We start from the raw sequence: 20,115 nt of genomic DNA, 5'->3' as shown, positions 1-20,115 counted from the left end.
CTAAAAATAAAATCCCCAGTATTCTTATTACAGTGGAAGTGTGTGAGCCAATATTAAAAAGTGGATTTGATTTCCTCGTTACGAGTGTGTACATCCTGGCCTTTTATTTGAGACAAACTACATGTAAAAAAGGAAAAAGCAAATGGAAAGATGGATGTTAGAGCAAGTATATTCTATGATGTTGTCTGTGTGCTATCTCCCAATCAAGGAAGAGCAAAGGAACATGAAGTGTCTTGTGCTTATTATAAAAAAAGGAAGGTTTAGGCTTTTATTTACATTTAGCAATGTTTATTTTCAGGAAAAACGGAATGATTGTGCAAAATTTCAAGTCAGTACAATAGATATGTTTATCATCCTGTTTTCCTGTAAATGTGGCTTTAGGGAGCAAGTTTCTTGGCAGAAAGCAGTATGACTGTAGCCTTAGTTCTCTAGAAAGTATATATAAGTGAATGACAGAGAGCACCAAAATGCTGTTACTGCTATGGTGTATTTTAAAAGTCAGCTTGATCCTCAGGATCTTCGGTCAGACAGCTTGGCCTCAAACAACAATCTGCTAGGGTTAGAGATTATGCAGAGATGGATACAATTCTCAGCATTGCAGCAAGTTCATGTTCATGCGTTGCTAAGATGCTGAAAGAATGTGGTGTATGTTGAGTAGATTATTTTTCTTTTCAGAAGATTGTATCCCAGTGTTAGAGGTGATTTGTGGTAAGTTCTCATCAAGCAAAAAATGCAACAGTTACGAAGTAAATCTATTGGCTTACTGAAAAACTGTGTCTACGTTTCTTTGCTTCATCAAATAGTGCCAGAAATGTTATTTCTAAATGGAATGTTTTTTGGTTTTGCAATCAAAAAAAGTTTATTTTTTGTTTCTGCAGATAACTACCTATACCCTAGGGTGCTGTTGTATAACTTAGGTGTTATTTCATATATGATACTAATACGCTGATTCCAAGACTACAAAATGCGTATTTCAAGGAGAGGTTGCAATGTATAACAGCTTTAAGCTTATTCTCGTGCCTTTCTGTTCACTATAAAGACAGGCCCACAATTTGGGGTGAGGAACTGAAACTTGCTTTCAAGCCTTGAATACAGAAATACTGCCCTGTAAAACCATAGGTCAACTTTTGCATTTCTATGGCCTGTGCAGCCTTACTGATGTCATCTCAGTGCTGATTTATCCATTACTGGGTAGAAAGTTCAAGTGGCATAGCAAAAATAACCAAGACACTGAATTATTGCTTTATGTTCAGGCTACTGACTGAATTTATTATTGTCAGTTCTGTACTGTCAGATTACATTCTTTGCACGATTTGTTCAGGCCCAAAACAGAATGGGGATTTATTTAGCAGAGGTTGCTGAAGTACGGAAACAGTGCTCTGGAAGAGGTCTTTTCACCTGAGTTGCTTTTTTGTCAAGTTAACTCCCTTCCCCCCCAGTTCCCTGTGGCAATTCATTATATATGAGCCAATTATGCATGGACAGCTGAGAGGCTGATTGCCTTTCCAGTACAAGCGTCTTGCTTGGGGCCTAGCTGGCTCTAATGTATTGTATTCCAGGGATTTGGTAGGTACATGTGGTTACACAGTGCTATGTATATGTGCCATTTTGAATGCTAAATAGGAAGAGGCAAAGTTTGGCCATGCCATTACACAGCTGGCTTCCCCTCTCTCAATTGTTATAAACATTGCTCTCACTAATGTCACTCTCTTAGTTACGTTGGCAGAGATCATAGCTGTAGAGTGTGTGTGACCAGTACAACTGGAATATGTGCTGGAAAACTGTAGAACAAGTGTTTCTGGTTGAAAAGTAAGATCACACACATAAGCCTGTTTTGCTGGACTCAGTCTGATGACTTTTTGCAGCATCTCCCATGGTGTCATCATGGGCCTTTTGGAAGGAAAAAAAGACCCACAATTTTTTTTAAGAAAAGTCTTTTTAATGGGAAGACTACCCAAAGTTTTGATGAAAGTTTGAAGACCTAAGGGAGGTTCGTACACAGCTGGCTAAGCAGCAGGTCTCTTGTCAAGAATTATCACTTGGCATTATAGTTTGAAGGAGCTGGGCTCAGTGAGATGAAAATAATAGAAAGGAGGACTTGAGGCGGTGTGCCTCAGTTCTTCAGTCTGAACTGGGGTTGTATGGTCATGCAAATGCGCATGGCCTACATGTACCTTGGTGCACCATATCTAAGCATTGATTTTAATGCAGCTGTGGACTTCCACCTCACAAGTAATGTAGTCTTCTGAGCAGACTGCAGTGAAGCCTCAGCATTATACTCCATGTGGCATGTTGCCACAAGACACTGAGTATCTGAATTCGTTCTGCAAAAATCATCAAGCTAAACAGAATCATTGCAAAGAGGATAAAGCTATGCTGGCTTTAAGCTGGTTTTTGGTTTCGTACTTTGTGATGTTTGTACATCTAAAGTATTACTGTCTGTACTGCACATAGAAGACATTTGATGAGCTGTGATACCTGATGGCTTAGCTCCAGAGAAATCTTAAGTTGACATTGGTCTTTAGGTTGAAATTGGCTTTATGCTTATTCAGGTATATTCTGATGCAGGGTTAAAAGACGATGGCACTTACCAGATGGCTAATTAAAGCACAGAAAATACCGAGAGTCTCAGAGTGGCATGGAAGGACCTAGCTATTGTGTTTCAGTGTATGTGGCTGTTCTTTCTCCTCTTAATGTCTCCTGCTATTTCCAAAGTAGCACAAAGTAGTATTAAAGTTGCCTTTAAATACAAAAGTGAAATTTCATTGTTGGAGAGAACCTGGTGAAAATACAAATTTCCCTTTGTACGTGGACGATAGAGATAGCTGAACTGGGAAAAGGCAGTGAATGTGTGCTGCCTGGTTGACATACAGAGGAACTGCTGCTGGAACCTGAAACAGTGGCAGGAGAGATTAGCATTTTTCAGGCTGGAGAGTGTAGGTTTGAATGATTTAGAGCTAGTCTTAAATCCTGACATCAGTGGTTGAGGAATCTGACCCCTGCGGTCTTGTCAATGGACTCTGGAGTTACTGAAGGGGCGTATTTGTTCCCAGGAATCTGCAGAAATGTGTGATGTGGAAAGAAATTCTGTCCTCTCTTCTGCCAGGCTGCTCAGCTGCCTGGATATGGTACCCCCCCACTTCAGCTGACAGTTTTTCATTTAAAGTAGGGCTGTAAAAGTTTTGGGACTATGTATGGACAGTCTGCACTGGAAACTTTTTCTCCATTGCTTCATAACTGCTGCAGGCCTACACTGCGTTGAGAGCTACTCTGTAGTCTCGTATTTATTAGTGCAGTGCTGACCTGCAAGGGAGAAAGTGAGGGGGATTCTGTAATTCACATCCTATTTGAAAAGCTGATAAGTTGATCTTTATTTTATTTTGTATCCTTCACTGGCGGTGTCACTCTCAGAGACTGACTGGCATGTGTGGTGCTTTGGGTGCTGCCTAGCTTTTGTGTCTGAGACATGTCCGTTTTAAACGATAGCTTGTAATGGATAAAAGTTCTCCACTGTACCTGGATAAAGCTGTAGTAACTAACGCTGTCTGGTGTTTTTTATTGGCCAAATATTTTCAAAAAATCGTATCTGGAATTATTTTGCTGTTAAAGCTAAAATGACATACTTTCTTCCTTTATGTGTTTCATCATTGCCTCTATTTTAGGTCAGATGATTCATCTCTGCATTACTGCTTCTGCGTTTCCATTGCCTTAATTGGTTTTTTTGGAGTTATTACAGCTTATATGGAATTGGCAAATACTATTTCTAACAACATACAGATTTTTTTCCTCCCTCCCTGCATTCTTCCTTTCATTCCTCCCTTGTTTTTTCCCTTCTTCTCTGCTTTCCCTGATTCCCCCTCCTCATCTTCCTCAGTCCCAGGTGGTTTCTTTCTTCATCTTTACTGCACTGTAGCTTTTCAGGGAGTGAGCAGGAGGGTTTTGCTCACTCTGCTGCTAAAATGTGACTCGTTTTCTTTAGCCATGAGTTAGGTCAGAGGAAAGTCTCTATGAGTTTTCATGCTGTTTTAAGTTACAGCCAGGTATCCACTATAACCCTTGCCAGATGCCAGGAGATGCCCTGGACCAGCACGTTTGCTGAGTATTTGGCATGCTGTGTCAGCAACTATTGCTATTCAGTTTTAGCAGCAGGTCCCAGCAGACAGAGGGTGACATACTTGCTTTTTTCCCCTCTGTGCCTTCAGCCACCAAGAATGGCCCTCTGCCTGAGCGCATACCAACACAAGGACAGCAGTTGCTTCTGCATACGGTGCTTAAAAACTAGGCTCAACCTCATTGCATCTCCATATCTCCATATGTGAGTTAGGTGCAGGTGGCGGGTATAGAGAGGCTGTTGCAAATGTTGTAGCTAACTATAGTTTAACAGATTACTGTGTGCCACCTAAGCTGAAAAATCTTCCTGTAAACATGTTTTTAGATGGTGGACAAAATAAAATACCGCTAAGGATGGTGAATATCAAAGTGTTTAGCATTTAAGAATGCTGTCTGTGATGCCAAATTGTTAATAGATTTGTGTTCAAAGATGATGCATGCATTTATGTTTTAAAGGAAGCATCTGAAAATGAAGTCATTTGTCATTACTACTTACACAGAACTTGCTGGGATGTTAAAAATCTGATGTTAAAGAGGACTATTACAATCATGTAATACACCTCTGCATGTAAACAGTCCACAAAACTCTTTGTTAACCCTGCCCTGAATTTATAGCTTCTGGTAGAGCTTTACCTTTCCTGCTTGCTTGAAAGACTTGAACTTTTCAAAATCATCTCCTCTCCAATTTAAAAAAAAAAAATAGAAAAGTGAAGAGCATTTCCTCTGAATATGTTTTAAGCAAAAAAGGCAATTAATGCTATTGCAAAAAACCCTAACAAGACTTCTTGAAGCTCTGAATGAGGAAGTCTAAAAGGTAATGTTAAGTGGGCTTAGCCAAACTTAATTCCTGCTAAACTGCACACTAATTGTTGTCACTTGATAGCTACAGATTTTAGTGAACTAAAGAGATCTGTTTGTGTATTTTAATCTGCTGAATTTTCTGGACATCTGTTTAGCTTCAAGTGTGGGCTTGCTGGAGTAAAACCTAGGCGAAACTTTGTGTTGTGTCACTAACAGATGACCTAAGAATAATAAATTCAGGGCATTCTCTCAAGATACAGCAATCATTTCCTGTTGCCTGGCAGTATCTCCAGCACTGAATACAGAACTGGGAATTTATTTTATGATGCTGTGCAGAAAAATTTGTTTACAATTTTCCACTGCGATTTCCCCAGGAGGAAGAACCCATAGCTCATACAGAGAGAGCAAACATTAATGACACCTTCTATTCTTCTTGGAAATTTATGGCCAAGTTTCTGTTGCTCTTTCTATATTCCCATAAATATTTACTGAAAGACACCCTTGTGTTTTCTCAGATTCATCCTACTTATTTTCAGTGGGAACTAGCTTGGACTTTTTCTAAGTAGCTTATTACAGCATAATAGAAATTTTAGTTTATTTTTAAGTACTCTTTTTTAATAATACTGTCTTCACATGGCATGCAAAATTTTTTCCATTTTCTAAAAAGAGTACTAAGAATTTTTCGAATATATCTCTAGATGATAGTTTATTGCCCATACCGTATGCATGATTTAGTTTAAAAGGAACCTCATATACCCGTGATGTCCTCTGCTTGATAGAAGAATGTGAAGACCCCAATTTCGTAGTATGCTTCAGGCAATGAACCTGCTGCCTACCCTCCCTGAACGACAGCATTTACCATCACTTGTAGGACTGGGATATTTCTGTGACTGAATACATCCCCCAGTAATAAAAACAAGTTGAATGCCTTTGTTTTCCCGGGATATACTGAGAGGAGGACAAAAACCTTCATGGTTTCTTGGACTGGGATGAGTTTTTCCTGTGACCTGGGATACACCCCATGTATGCCTTCAATATGCATTTTCTGGGGAACACATTAACACTGGAAATAGGCATGTAAGAACTGACTCTGTGAGGAAGGTCATGAAATCAATCATGCAGAGCCATTCCGATGACAGCCACAGTGGACCTATTACACATTTAGAAAACAAATGCATGCTGAAACCAACAGTATCAAATAGTTTGAGTTTCTTCTTGCCATTGTTGTTTTAACATTTGGTCAATCCCTCTGATAACAGTAAGCCCCTGAATCTCCATTTATGGTAAATTCTATTAGAGCGGATCCTGCTGTTGATGAGGAGCTCATCAAAATTAGGCTTAGCTGGTGATGAACTCAACCGAGCAAGTGAAATTTTGTTCTTGTTTTTCTTTTGTTTACATGGTAACTGTCTCTTTCCTTTTCCCATACAAATAAATGTCATGTAGCTTAGATGAGATGTGCTGCCTTTTGTTTGCCAGAAGAAGTTGCTAATAACTGAATCACTTGAACACTGATATTTAGACTTTTCAACAGGAAAAAAACTAATATGCTACAGGATGAACTTTATGGCATTTGACCACCCAGTCACACCTACCTCCTAAAAATAATGAATTCTTTTGATCCTATGGTTGAGGTGATGAAGTTGTCCAAATCATCAAAATTCACTGTTTGAGTCATGGGGTTTTTTGCACCATCTCAAGAGTTTTAAACATAACCTCAGCAGCAGCCTGTTTTCGTAGCGCAGGAAGATAATTCAGACATCAAGCTGATCCTAAGTGAGTCCGTCAAATACTTTTTGAAGATAACAGTTTTGAACTGATCCTTAAACACGCAAAATCAAAATACAATTCTTTTGTTTTCACAGCAGCTAATTGCATAATGTGATTTAGCTTGAATGCAGAGAGCTGGAAAGAATAAACAAGTTAATAAGGTGCTATGGGACTTGCCTTTATGGTGTACATGTTAAGACTTGTTAAGGATAGAGGCTTAAACTAAACTGATAGATAATAGCTTCTAGAGGGTGTTTACAGCATCCAGTGTACAGGGATCCATTTCCCTCCTCGCTGATTGCACGTGTTGCTGTGGACGTAATGCAAGACACTGTTTCTGTTTCTTACTTTTTTTCCTTTGTCTCATCTGCCTGTGCCAGAACTGCTCCCTCCTTGTTGCAGTTGTTTTCTGTATCAATTGAGATGCTTAAAGAGTGTAATCATCATGGTTGAAAAATGGGTTTTGTAAGATCAGGTTGCAACAGGCTGATACAGTTCCATTTTAAATTTAAATATTAACACTGCTGAATCAAATCAAATTCCTATTGTAATGGTTATATCTTTGCACATATATGTGTATATACATGTACATATTTATGTACCTGTATGTATTTGGTTATATGTGCATATGTTTGTGAATATAAAGATATGTGTATAAAAATAAATTATATAATGGCAGAAACATGATAATAAATAGAAACTTAGCAAAACATTCATCTTCATTTACATAGAAATGTAAAAGGGGAAAGACAGAAGAGGACCTAAAAGTAAATTAGATTAAAAAGACCTTTCAGCTCAAATAATCAGTCATGCTGTTTGTATGAATACAGAAAGATTTTCGTAAGTGGACATTGAGTTATGTGCATAACCCTTACCCTTTTTGGAAACGGTCCTTCCAAATATATTTTTAGACAACTCTAGATTGAAAATCAGCCCATTTTGCTGGGGACTATGCAGTTGCATAATGTAGGTACATTACTTCAAAACTTAGATGTTTGTTTTTAAATAGAGAAGCTAGACCTCCCATTTTTCTCCTTGGCACAGCAAAAGGAAAGGGAATACCAGTATTACTGGAATTTACCTTTGCTTCCTCTTGACCATATTTTCCTTGGTGGAGGGTGTTTCAGCAGCATCTTAAAGGCAAAAATGTTCTGTCTGTTCCTCGTTTTCTCTGCCCCAAGAGCCGGGGAATTATACAGCCCGTTTTTCCAGGTCTGCATCACCCTTGTGCCAAATGATGCTCCAGGTAATTTGATGAGGTTTTGTCTGCTTACTGTCACTCAGTGTAGCTCTTCAGAGTGCAAAACTGACTCAGCCGTGCCATTTTTGACATGGAAATATTGCTTTAGTTGTGGGCCATATGATCAAGTCTTTCTTACTTTTACTGGACCCTTGTTACTGTAAAGATATACTTGTTACCAGGAGGATACTTTTGTGTGTCCTTCCATAGCATGAGATTTCTACCTTGCTGGTAAGGAAATTTACTTGTCACACCTTGGAGTAAGCATCAAATTCCAGCAGTGACATCAGGGTGATTTTCTCAGACTGATGATTAAGGGTCTACCCATCTGCTGCTGTTTATAAGCCCTCCGGGCTCATCATGTGAACTTTTTTGTTGTCTAAAGTATTCGTGTCCCTCTTGCTTCTGGAAGTAGAAGGTCTATCAAAACCAGAGCTTTTGCAAGCTGGGAATGATGTTGCTCGTCAGTGTATTTCCTCTTAGGTGCATGATTGCTTAGAATCAGGGGCATATAGGCAAAGCATTCGTTTACTCTTTTCATCAGCTAAGCTTTTGCTTTCTTAAATCCATTGCAGATAAGGCATGGAAGCTTTGTAGACCATCCTAAAACCTTTACTGACTGATCCATCCATCCATCCCATCATATCTCTGAGAAGAACTAAATAAAAATGCACTAAATGAAATCCTGTTTCATTTGCCTCCCACTTTTTAAGAGGCATACACATACTCTTCTCTCTCTCATTAAACTGATGTAATGGATGCACAGAATTATTTCAGCAGTACTAGCTTTTGGGTGAGACTGACATACTCTTTTGACTCCAGCTTTCAATTTGAGGCATTGGATCAGTTCATGAGCTCCATCTCTCAAGCAGTTCAATATTCAATAGTTTTTAGAGTATGATAGAAATTAATTGCAAAGATGAACGATATAAAATGCATGGTGGTATTTATACTTGGCATTTGAATTATAAATGAATGTTAATCATGACAATAATCATGTTCTCATCATCCTTCAGTGGTAACATTGTCATCATTGCATCTATAAACTAAAGGCCCTGTCATTTTCAACAGCAAATAACAGAGAAAATGCTCCCTGCCCCACAGCACTTGCAATCCAAATATCACAAAGGACAGGGTTATGTGCCTCTTAACCAAAGCCAGATGTTTGATTTCAAGGAGGGAATGAAAATCTATCTTCACTAGGGAATTTTTCTCATGTGGAAGGTCAGCCTGGGAGAAAGCATGCAGGAAGTTTCCCTACTGGCATTTGTGCTAATTCAGGGTGTAGAACAGATTCAGTAAGTAACCTACTCTTCACAAGGCAATAAACATTTTGAAAAGCATCTCCTTTTGAGCTTTAAATATCAACTGTCAATAGCTGTCAAGATGTGATTTTTTTTTTTCAGTTAAACAGAGTGAGATAATTTTAGTTGTGGTTTTTTGTGGTCTGAAATCTGGAAGGAGAGAAAAATCAAGAAAACTATTTTCCTGCTATTTTACAGTGCATGATCACATACTGTTCTTCACCTGAGAATGCCAAAACCTGGTGTGAAGTCTCTTTGCATTCCAAACATTGAACTTCTTTGCCACGCATCACTCCTTTTTCCTAATTAGATTTGCAAAGGTGATCAATTGTTTCTTTTACAGATTACCAAGCCAGTGATGCAATATAGTCTTTATTCCAAACTAAGCATTTAGACTTCTACTTCCCCTTTCGACACTACGGAATTGTAGAGAAACTGCCAGTGCTTATGCCAGCAGTTGATGCTGTTCAGAGGTAGGAATGATTTTCTTTTCCTGAGTACCTGGAAAAGCAGGCGATGCTATTTAACTGAGGCAGGGACTGCATGTAGGAGAGGGTGTAGAAAGAGCAGCAGCTTTCCTGACATCAAAAGTGGAAATATCAGTGCTGGGAAATTCTTCTGAGATGGAGCACAGTTCTTACCCAGGATAATGTATAAAATTCCTCACACTCCAGGCTGGAGGCTTCCTTCTGATTGCACAGTCCTGCAAAGCACCCCCCTTGCGAGACTTGTGGGCTAATATTAGACTTCCACTCTTCCATTGCTTAATTCACAGGTATTGATGGAATAAATCCTACTGGTGTGCTGGAAAATACTGAGCAAGCTGGAGCTTTGCTCTCCTCTGTTTAAGCAAAAGCTTGAACTCAACAGATGCTTCAGATGACAGAACCCACTTGGTGGGCGAAACGATGGCGAATGTGTACGTGTCAAAATGCAGAGTCAGAGCAGGATGCTAATAGCCTCCTGCTGAGTAATTCAGAGGGCGGTTTAGCCCTGTAGTGCCTTCTGGGCAAGTCTGGATGTTCAGACATGACTTGTTTCTGGCAGATGCCTGGTGCGGGGGTTCTTACAAGTAGTCTGTAATCTTTATCTGGGGGAAGGGTATGAGCAAGGGCATGGAAAACCCAAAGATCCTTTGATTTTAATCACGCTAATGATTTAGTATCAATCTCAAAGCAGAAATAATTTCAAAACAGCAGTTACACTTGACAGCAAGCCAAGATTTTATTAAAAAGAAAAAAAAGAGAAGCATTTCCTCACTGTATACAGTGAGATCTCTGAAAATACCACTGAATTTTCTGCTTGTTCAGATTTCCTCAGCCACGCAGATTTGGGTTGATAACTTGTCTTCATTACATTTTGGCAAAAGGATTAAAAGTCGTCTTCTTTCAGCCCAAGCTTCCCTTTACCCCAAACTTCCACTCCATATGGTTTTTAATCATATAGTGGTTTAGTCATTTGGTGTTTTTCTGCCCACTTAAAGAGCTCCCTGCCTCCCATGTACTTTGTAATCCAGTATTTGGGTTGATCAGAATTACAGGTATTAATAGGTAGAAAAAAAGAAATTATATACCTTTCCAAAACAACTTCCTGCATTCCTCCTTCTAAACAAACCTATTCAAGTGCTTGTACCTTCTGACCAGGTTAAAATATGCTGAGGTTTTTTTGCAAACCTGTCTTAAAGTCCTTACTCAGTATTCACACAGTAGGAACGAGGTGCTGCCACTTGCCTTGCCTGTATAGTAGGTTCCCTTAGTCCAGTGTTTCTGCTTTGAAAGGCTCCTCTTCTTTCATGAGCTCCTCTGCTTTTAATTGAGCTGGCTGAGGAGTCTACAGAAACAATTTTCCTTTAGGTCCTTCAAAGTGAGTATCTTCATATAAGCATTTAAATCTAATGCATCAATAAAAGCTCTTACACAAATTGTGAAACATTATCAGTGGTTTGGACAACAGATTGTCTTCTGCAATGATTTAGAAAAATCTCTCATCAGAAACGTGTGCTTGGGTCTGTGTGTATATGTCTGTATCTCTTGACTGGAAGCTAAGGGCCAAATCTTACGCTGGCTAACAGTGAAAACCACATTGTGTATTTCGGTTGCTTTATTTTGTACTTCAAATCTGCTTGACAGAGGCAGGCTTTGCATGTGTATGCAAGAGATGGATTCACAAGGGGAACTGCCAGTTGCATGCACAATCCTCTCCTCCTTTCCATCCCATCCATATCCTGGCTGTATGTCAGATGAGTTTAAGAGGGATAAGAAATGGGAAATCATCCTTTTTCCAAGAGGAGAAGCAAGTGCTTTCAGTCAAAAATTAGGGTTACAGGCAGCAGCACTGGCACAACCCAGTGAAGCTTGGCCACATCCATGGGCTGGTCACTGTTGTTTGCAAGATATTGCTGTTCTTTAGCCCTGTGGCATTGGGTCAGCATGGGAATGGGGGCAGCAGGAAAGCGTGAGATCGGTGTTGGGGCTGAGTTCCCAGCCCTTCATTGCAGGGAGCTGGTGGTCCAGCCAGCAAGACAGAGCGAGGAGGGGCTCTAGTCCCATCACCAAAGTGCACAGGCCAGGCACAATAGTCTGCTGAATGGGACCTTCAGGTGGACTTGGCCCTTACACCCCATGGAGGAATGCTGAGCAGCAGACCCTTTGACTTCTCTTCCAAGTAAGCCTTCATAGAAAATGACAATACCCACTGCCCAGACTGCTTTCTTTCAAAAATGCCCAGTTTAAGAGTTAAAACCAAGCAGCATACTATGAAATGTCTTAGATAGGATTTACATCCCTGCAGTGCTGCTAAATCATATATGAGGTGTGATCAACAGTCTCATCTGGTACCAAACTCGGTGTTGCGAATGGGACCGTGCCATCAAAGCACTGGAGCAAACAAGAGTTTCTCTATGCTGAGATTGCACAACTAGCACTCAGTTGGAGGAGCAAGGCCAGGCAGAGGCTCAGCATGACCTCTGCTTGACTCATATTTTTCCTCCTGTTACCAATAAGAACTTTTCCCTCATGAGTCACTTTAAAACAGTTTGTCCGTGTTCAGGGAAAAAACACGACCCAGAGATTTTCCTGAGGAACAGTTTATTGGTGAGACAGAACAAATCACTGACTGCAGTCAGGAACTGTTCTGCTTGCACAGTTGAGCTAATTAACTCTTAAGGCTATAAGTGAATGGGTTTTTTACTGTCATTTGTGTATGTCCCTTCATCTTTAATGCGTTTTTCTCTGAACCACATTAGTGAAATAAGCAAGTGTACTAATCCATTTTCTGGATGTGTGTCTGAAGCTCAGGGAAATGAGGACCCTTTCTAAAAATTGCCAGTTTAGCAGTTAGCCATCCTAACATAGTGTATGCTATGCTGATACAGTGATTTTTCTGTTCTACCTTTTTTCTCCGTTAAAATAAGCAAAAGCATATTTTTTAGTATTGTAGTTGTGATTTTCCTGAGGTCTGAAATAGTGGGCTTTCTGTCACCATCATGACTTCACTGCAGTGGCAAATTTGACCTATGTGACTTGCTTGTGGCTGCACAAGAGGTCTGTGGCAGGGGCAGGGAATTCAAGGCCCTGGTATTGTGGACTAGCATTTTATCTCTGAGAGCTAAATAGTTAAAATTTCTGAGAAGTTCAGTTCTCTGTGGGGAGTAGACAATAAGGTGTCCATTATATGTATTGATTTTCAGAAGCTGGAATAAGTTTGTATTCTGATGGCGGGAGTGATTTATTTTGTTTTGTCTTTAGCTGCAAAAAGGTTGCTTCTGGCTAAGTCAGCCTGTTCCACTCTTCTAACACCTTTTGGCCTTGCTGACCAATTCAAGACAGTTTTGACAGATCAACTGCAGGCTCAAAGGCAATTAAGTTTCTGCAGGCTTTGCAAAGATCAGGAGTGAAGATGAAGGAAACCTTAGGAATGCCCCACTATGGGAAAGACTAGTTTGAACTCAGCCCTTAATAAACATCTGAAATGTCACAATAGGGGCACTTTTTAAGACTGCCCTGACAGTGTGACGAAATTCACTGGGAGTCACAGGCACCAGGCAACACAATCATGGAGCAGAAATTAAGTCTCATCTGAACTTCTTGTCACCTTCATTGGCAGCTAGCAGAATGGTTTTGACTTTGTGTTCCTGATCTGGATCAGTTTATTTCCACTGTGAGAACCAAAGGACGGGTGGCACCTCCATCCATTTCCACGGTCTGCTGTGGCCATAGTCTGGGCTTTCTCAGACTGACAGGCTGTAATCAGATTGAAATGTGGGAGTCTGGAAGAGGTATCTGGGAAAAATTTACTGACAGCTGATTTTGAGAGGCCAGGTTAAATGATTTAATGGTTCCCAATCTTTACATCCTATACATCTGCGGGAAGGCATGCTGGCTTCTGGAGCACAAGACAGCTTTTGTTAGATTCCCATACTGCCCAAATGCACAGTTCTGTTTCCTCAGTGCAAAGCAGTCTGTCTTGAAATGTCATCACCATTTTGAGCATCTGAAATAGTGATTATTTAATTAAAGAAATGCAAAGCAAAAAGAAATGTTCCAGCTACCGACCTTTCTGTGTCAAACTCCGAGACTAAAGAAGATCAGGATCTTCTACATGACTAATTAAATCAAAAGTGATTTGGTCTGAGGAAATAAATGCCTAAAAAGTATGATGGGAAAGCCTGCTGCCAGCCACAATATTCCAATTACTGATAGTACAGGCTAGGAGAGTCAAATCCCATTTCTAAAAATCTGCTTCTTGATGAATGGATTTTGACATGGCTTTTGTTGCACTTCTTTGTATAAATTGGATACTTTAGATCCATTCAGACATTACAAGTGAAACTGCAGAAAATATAAAGAAGATTTCCAGGAGAACTATCAGCTGCAGATGACTGGACCAGGAGAACTATGATGAGCTCCTTCCAGGGCAGAGTCCAGCACCACACAGTCAGGTTTTTTATTCCACTAAACATCTCCTTCTCTGTTCCTCTCTCCATTGACCTTCCTCATCACTAGAACAAGCGTTTCTACTGGGGTCCTAAAAATCCACCAAATTGAAAGGAATAAGGAAAAATGACCAACAATTTATCTATGAAATATGCCAATGGTTACTAAAAATATAATTGTATGTAATCAGCTGTACATGTCCAGGTGGTCAGTTTTCCACAATGGTCGATGAATCTATTTAGTTTCCCTGTAGGAGACTCTGTATTAACTTGTACTGCGTAAGTGCAAGTCATTACAGCAGCTGCAAGAATATGAAGAGCACATGCTACTGCCTAGGATGTAGGGCGTCAGCTTAAACATACTGCAGGTAATGCAGTGCAAGAATGTGTCTGAAAGATGTGAATGTGGCTGTACAGGACATAGGATGCATGCTTAATCGCCTGAGTGGTCTCTTGCAGTATCTGCATTGCTAAAAAGTAAGTTGCTGTGTGCCTAACTGATTGTAACTGAAAAAATACTGCAGATGTGAATCAGAACCTGAAAGAATTTGCAAATTGCACAGTAAATCCTGAAATTATGTATCAGTTTATTGTTTGGACTAAACACCCACTGACTTTGCTTAGAGTTTCATTTGAAAGGGAAATTCAGAATAATCTGCATTTAGGAACTGTTTCATTCACTACTGCAATAAAGTTGCAACTCACTGTTAGTTGCCTCAGCCTGAACATAAGCCTGTGACAGCTGCCAGCACTAAAACTGAGTCTGGGCAAACCTTAATTTTCCTTCCCCCTCCCCGCTCCGCTTTTTTTTTTTTCCTTTTTTTAATTTCCTCCCTCCACCCCCATCCCCACCCCCCCGCTGGGGCCGGGGGCCATCCCCACCCCCCCGATGGAGCTGGGTGTTTTCTTTTCCAGTCCAGAAGAACAGCTCACAAGTGCCTCAGCCCTACATGGAGCTCTGGCTCTGCCCTCTGCCAGAGGATCTGAACCATCCTGTGACTCCCCTGTCAGCCCTACATGTTCTCCAGGGCCCCACCTCTCCTGTCTTGTGAGTGCCAACACGGTGATTGCCCAACAGTGTTTTACAGAAGTGATATTACTGATATTCTGAATGTACACGAATGAGAGAGTTTGTGGTTTCAGCTCCCTTACATCTGTCTCTTTCATCCACATGAAATTGTCTACAGTACTGTAATATGTATTTAAGTGCTGGTTGCCTCAGCTCCAAGAACTGTACCTGTCATTTTTAATACTTCAATGTCAGCTCCTCATAAAATATTGTGTTTGCTCCTTTTCTTTGCGTGAGCCAAGTGATATTGCACTGAAGTTACTGTCCTGCATTGTGAAGCTGCAGGCACATCTATCTTGGGAACATGTCTTCATGATTTACACAATGAAAAGGGATTTTGGTTTCTCAAATCCTGTGATTCATGCCCTGCCTAATATAAGGTTCTTGTTTCTCTAGCATTGCTCTGGTTTATGTGATGCTGCAATTGCAATGAAACAGGGAGTGAAACAGCTTGAATTCAGGATAAAACATCAACATAGTCATTTACTTTTAGTTTGTTTTCAAGGTACAGAATTAAAGACCTACAAAATAGTATCACCTGATGTGTGGACAGAAAAGAAACTGAAAATACATACACCTGACATTCAAGTTACGTAAATCTGGCTCCCAGCTGTCAGGTCTTCAAGGTGCGAGAGGGAATAGGCGCTCAGAAGGATAAATATGGACTAAACCAGCGATTTTGAAATGCTTCTCAAAGTCAGGCAGGAGGTGGGGATCCAAGCTGAGCAGGCAGAAGCGGCAGGTTCACTGGGGAGAGCACGAAGGAGAGAGCAAAATTCCCACTGGAGCCTCTTGTTTCTGTTGCCAGTAGCTACTGCTCACCTGAAAAAGGTAAAAAACCAAAGCACCTTTTCTCCTAATCCAAAAGCCTACATGAAAGTACAGTCAAGCTCTACCACCTTGGAAACAAAGCAGTAAGAAGTGCTTATCCAAGACAGGCATTGCAATGGCCAGGATCACTCTTATTTCTGTTCTCATCCTCTGGGCAGCCACACTACAGGGAAAGGGGAATGAAATTACAGGTGAGTGTTGCAAACCTGGTCAGAGGATCATGCCTCTTATGTAGGATGGCTTAGTTTGGATGTGGGATATCTCTTTATTTGAAATAAACCAGCCAAGGTGTCCAGTCTCCACAGAACTGGCAATGTCTCAGTGGCCATTTAAGAATCCTCTGCTGATAATTAAACAAAGAAAATCCAACAAAGCCAAAATACAACCTTTGTCTCCAACTCCTCATCCCCAGGCAAAAGCCTTGTCATTTCCTTTGTGCCAGAAATGAATGAGTAGGATTGTTGCTTAGTGTTCAGTAATGCGCGAATTTTAATGACAATTCTCCTTAAAATTATCTTCTGGAGGAAATTATGTAGTAATGTACCTGGCAAATTCCTAGAGATGCATAAAATGAAACTGTAGAAGACAACTTTCATCTATGGTATGGGCTGCAATTCGGAAAACCCAAAGCCAATTGCTAAATTGTAACTGCTAAATTAAATCCTAATTAGTTCTTAATTTCTGGTTGTATTTATTTACATGTGATTTCTGGCTGCTTTTTGTTGCATTTTTTACTGAAGTTATTTTGCAAGTCTCAGTTAAAATACAAACCATATTTCTTAAGGACTTGCAGACTTTTCTGTTACTCTGTTAAAATCATAGCTGAAAAAGAGGTTTCTATAGCCTGGGGATCAGCAGGACCCCCATTCCAGCGTCATTTAAAAGCAGTGATATTGACATTAAATGGAACTTGGAATACCCAGAAAAATTGAGCCCTTAATCCATTTTTCTTCGTGTCTTGGAGTCTTTACCTTTTAAAACTGAATTATGAACCTGTTCCAAAAGATTACTTTTAATGTTAAGCCAAGACAAGAAAGAAGCTTGTCTTTGGCTCTAGCTGTTCTCCCGTGAGATTTTATAGATCCAGCTCACAGTGGCTTTCCTGGCACTTGAGCAGTGAGGTTTCCAGAACTGCAACTAAGAGTGGTATAAATTCTATCAAGCAATTTTTATTGCTGATTTTTTCGATCACGCTCTCAGTTGTGATCTGGGTTTGGCCTTCAGTTATAAGCAGCCTGCTCCCATGCAGACTTTTGTTTCAGCCCTTCCTCTCAGTATTTGTTTCTATTAACGAAGTATTTGCTCTAATTGTTCTTGCTGCTGCTTGACACAAAATTTATACTTTTCCTGATAGTGCTGAAAGCTGGTATTTGCTAATTAAAAAGTCCAGAGATGATAGGTGTAACATAGCCCTGCTAATGTCAGGTGAATGCTTTACAATTTACTTCAACTTTGTGTTGCTGGAAACAACAGCCAGTGCATTTTAATTGCATTTGATAGTGCCATAATCCCGTAGATAGGAGTAATGAGAACAGAAAGCCAATTTGCTAAATAGCCCAAATTGATCTAGCAGGAAACTGCTGTCAGCAAATTGAACTTTGTGAGTGTCAAAGCTTTTTTTAAAGTGTATGGGAATGATGGAGGATGGTAAGGTTGGTGGTGCTGCACCTTTCCCTGTCACCTTCTGCCTAACCTCTTTTTTTTGTACCACCATAGCCATATCTCAGACGTTCTCTTTTGGCTTTGGCAGCTTCATCCTATACCTAGTATCAGTGTTTAAGTATGAAATGCAATTTCATATCTGCTCTGACAGCTGTAGCTTCTAATTATAAACTGTGTCTAATTCTACACCATTTTATTCTCAGTTTCATACCTGTATTTATGTTGCACATTGCTCTAGAGCCTAAGACAGCTCATCTGACACTGGAATTTTTAGCTTTCCAGTACTATGCCCTTGCTGTAGCCTCAGCTCTGCATGGACAACATGAACCCTCAGTGCTCTCAGTTGTTCTCTTCCAATGCCTGCTTTGCTCTAGCCATGCTAATATGTGAGCTCTGGGGAAATAGAGGGATCATAGCAATGAAGAACCATGCTAAACTGTTCTTCTTTTCCTGCCCTACCCTCCTCTAACAGTATTTTATACTATAACAGTATTATTTCTTCATACAATAGTTTATTTTTCTCATTTTCATAGGACAAAATTTGACCTGCTCCTCCCACCTTCCCTGATCACTGGCAGATGCCTGTGCACTTCCTCTAGATAAAAGTTAGATCCAAAATGATTTAGGTATTCTTTCCATTCCATTTTGGGTATTTAGCAATTTTTGTCCCAGGCTAATGTCACAAAAAAAAAAAAAATCTAATATGAGATTTTTTTTTCTTTTCTTCCCATGCCTACATGCCTGGAAGCATTTGCTGGGATAGGTATTCTTGGAGCACTATTAACATGTGGCAAGGCAATGCTTTACAAAATGTAATGACAGCTACCTGTTTCTTGTAAGGCACTTGTGCAAATGCACTGGATTAAAGCAGCCCTTGATTTCTGATTCCTGCTCCAGAACCCACTTTTGTTCTCTTTTCCCCTCTCCCAGAGGAATGTGCTAACCAGGGAGGGAGGCCACATTACTTTTGCTGGCTCACTTCACCTTCTGTTCCTTTCTTCACTGTCACTTATGTGCCGTGGTTGGATATGGGGTTTCAAACCTCCAACCTGGTCACTGGGGTAATCTCCTGGGTCAGGCAGGGTGTGGGTTTCAGCCCCTCAGCTTGAGACAGGCTGGGTGCCTTTCTTCCTGCCCCTCATGACCATATCCTTTCACTCTACTCTTAAGGACAAAGAACAGCCCTGGTGCTTTTTAGGGACATGAAGACCTTTCAGCTGCTGCCTCTGGAGTTAGCATCAGGGACCAGACACAGAGATGCTGGGCTTGATGCCTGCTGAGCTGCTGTAAGCAGCAGCACAGGCCTCCCTGGAGCCTGCTGGGAAGTCTCTTGCTCTCACATGTGTTCTATGTAGCATGCCCCGGCATCCAACTCTGCCTTTTGCTGCCAGAGGAAGGCATGGATGGGTTAGGCAGAGCAGTGCTGGGTTCCCAGGGGCACGATGTTCTCTCTGGGTCTGGTCAGATGCAAGTTACTCATGCTGGGGGTGGTCTGTGGTTAGTCCCATCCCCCTCTCCTCCCTTTTGCAACTCCAAAGTGCTTGTCAACAGGCAGGTGCCTGTGCCCCTATTTGGGAATTGCACCAAGAAAATCCATTTTTCTTCATAGCCTTTTGGACATCTAAGGCACGGGATGTCTTTCAGGCTGTTCTTATTCAAACTAGGATTAGGGCTAGAGGAAGACCACTTGGGTAACTCAGTTCAACCGGCTTGAGGGATTTATAGATACCTATGGTATCTATATTAGATACCATATGACATCTATAATAGATACCTATGGTATCTATTCCATGCTTCCTTCTGGACTGTCCTTGCACTACAAATGGATCATCCTGTTCAAAGCTTTTACAAGTCCTGCTCAAATTGTGCATATATCTTTTGTCTAGCTGGGCAGCTAAACATGATAAAAGCATATGATTTCTGAGAATTTGACAAGTTGAGTGTTTTGGTTTTTTTCTCTCTTGAATTGTTTTTACATGTTTCAACTTTTTATGCAGGAGATAAGTTGTACAAATAAGATAAGATGTAAATATTTGAACTGTATACTCACTGTGTATACTGCATTAGCTTCAGTCTCTCTATTGACTGGCCCTGATCCCCTCAGAAATAACAGTCCTGCCATACTTGAATCTCTGCAGCTAATTCATATTTATCCTTATTAAAGTTTCTTTTGCTTTGTCTAAATGATGACAGAGGTATTTTAATTTTATCCCATTTATTTCCCAAATGGGACACAGCGTGACTCAGTCCCTCTGGCTTCTATAGCATCTGATTAGGAAACAGCCTGATGTTTGCGACATGATTGTAGGTTGCTTACTTGTAACTCTTAAATTCCATCTGGTTTTGTTTCTGTTGTTGTGGTTTGGTTTCTTTATGTTGTTTTCTTTTTCATTCC

At 40.5% G+C, this 20,115-nt stretch overlaps 1 protein-coding gene across 1 annotated transcript in view; it reads left to right on the top strand.

Moving 5' to 3' along the window:
- Window positions 1-16,173: 16,173 nt before the first annotated feature.
- UMODL1 (uromodulin-like 1) overlaps window positions 16,174-20,115 on the top strand; it is a gene marked incomplete at its 3' end in the record, with an annotated part of 41,430 nt that continues 37,488 nt past the window's right edge. The window contains exon 1 of the mRNA XM_010023254.1: window positions 16,174-16,249. Within this exon, the coding sequence (XP_010021556.1) occupies window positions 16,174-16,249 (76 nt within the window). The remainder of the gene's footprint in view (window positions 16,250-20,115) is intronic.

The sequence above is a fragment of the Nestor notabilis genome, unplaced genomic scaffold, assembly GCF_000696875.1.
Source record: "Nestor notabilis isolate BGI_N333 unplaced genomic scaffold, ASM69687v1 scaffold16551, whole genome shotgun sequence".
Lineage (NCBI taxonomy): Eukaryota > Metazoa > Chordata > Aves > Psittaciformes > Psittacidae > Nestor > Nestor notabilis.
The sequence above is the reverse complement of the archived record's forward strand: the minus strand, read 5'-3'. Positions and strand labels throughout refer to the sequence as shown.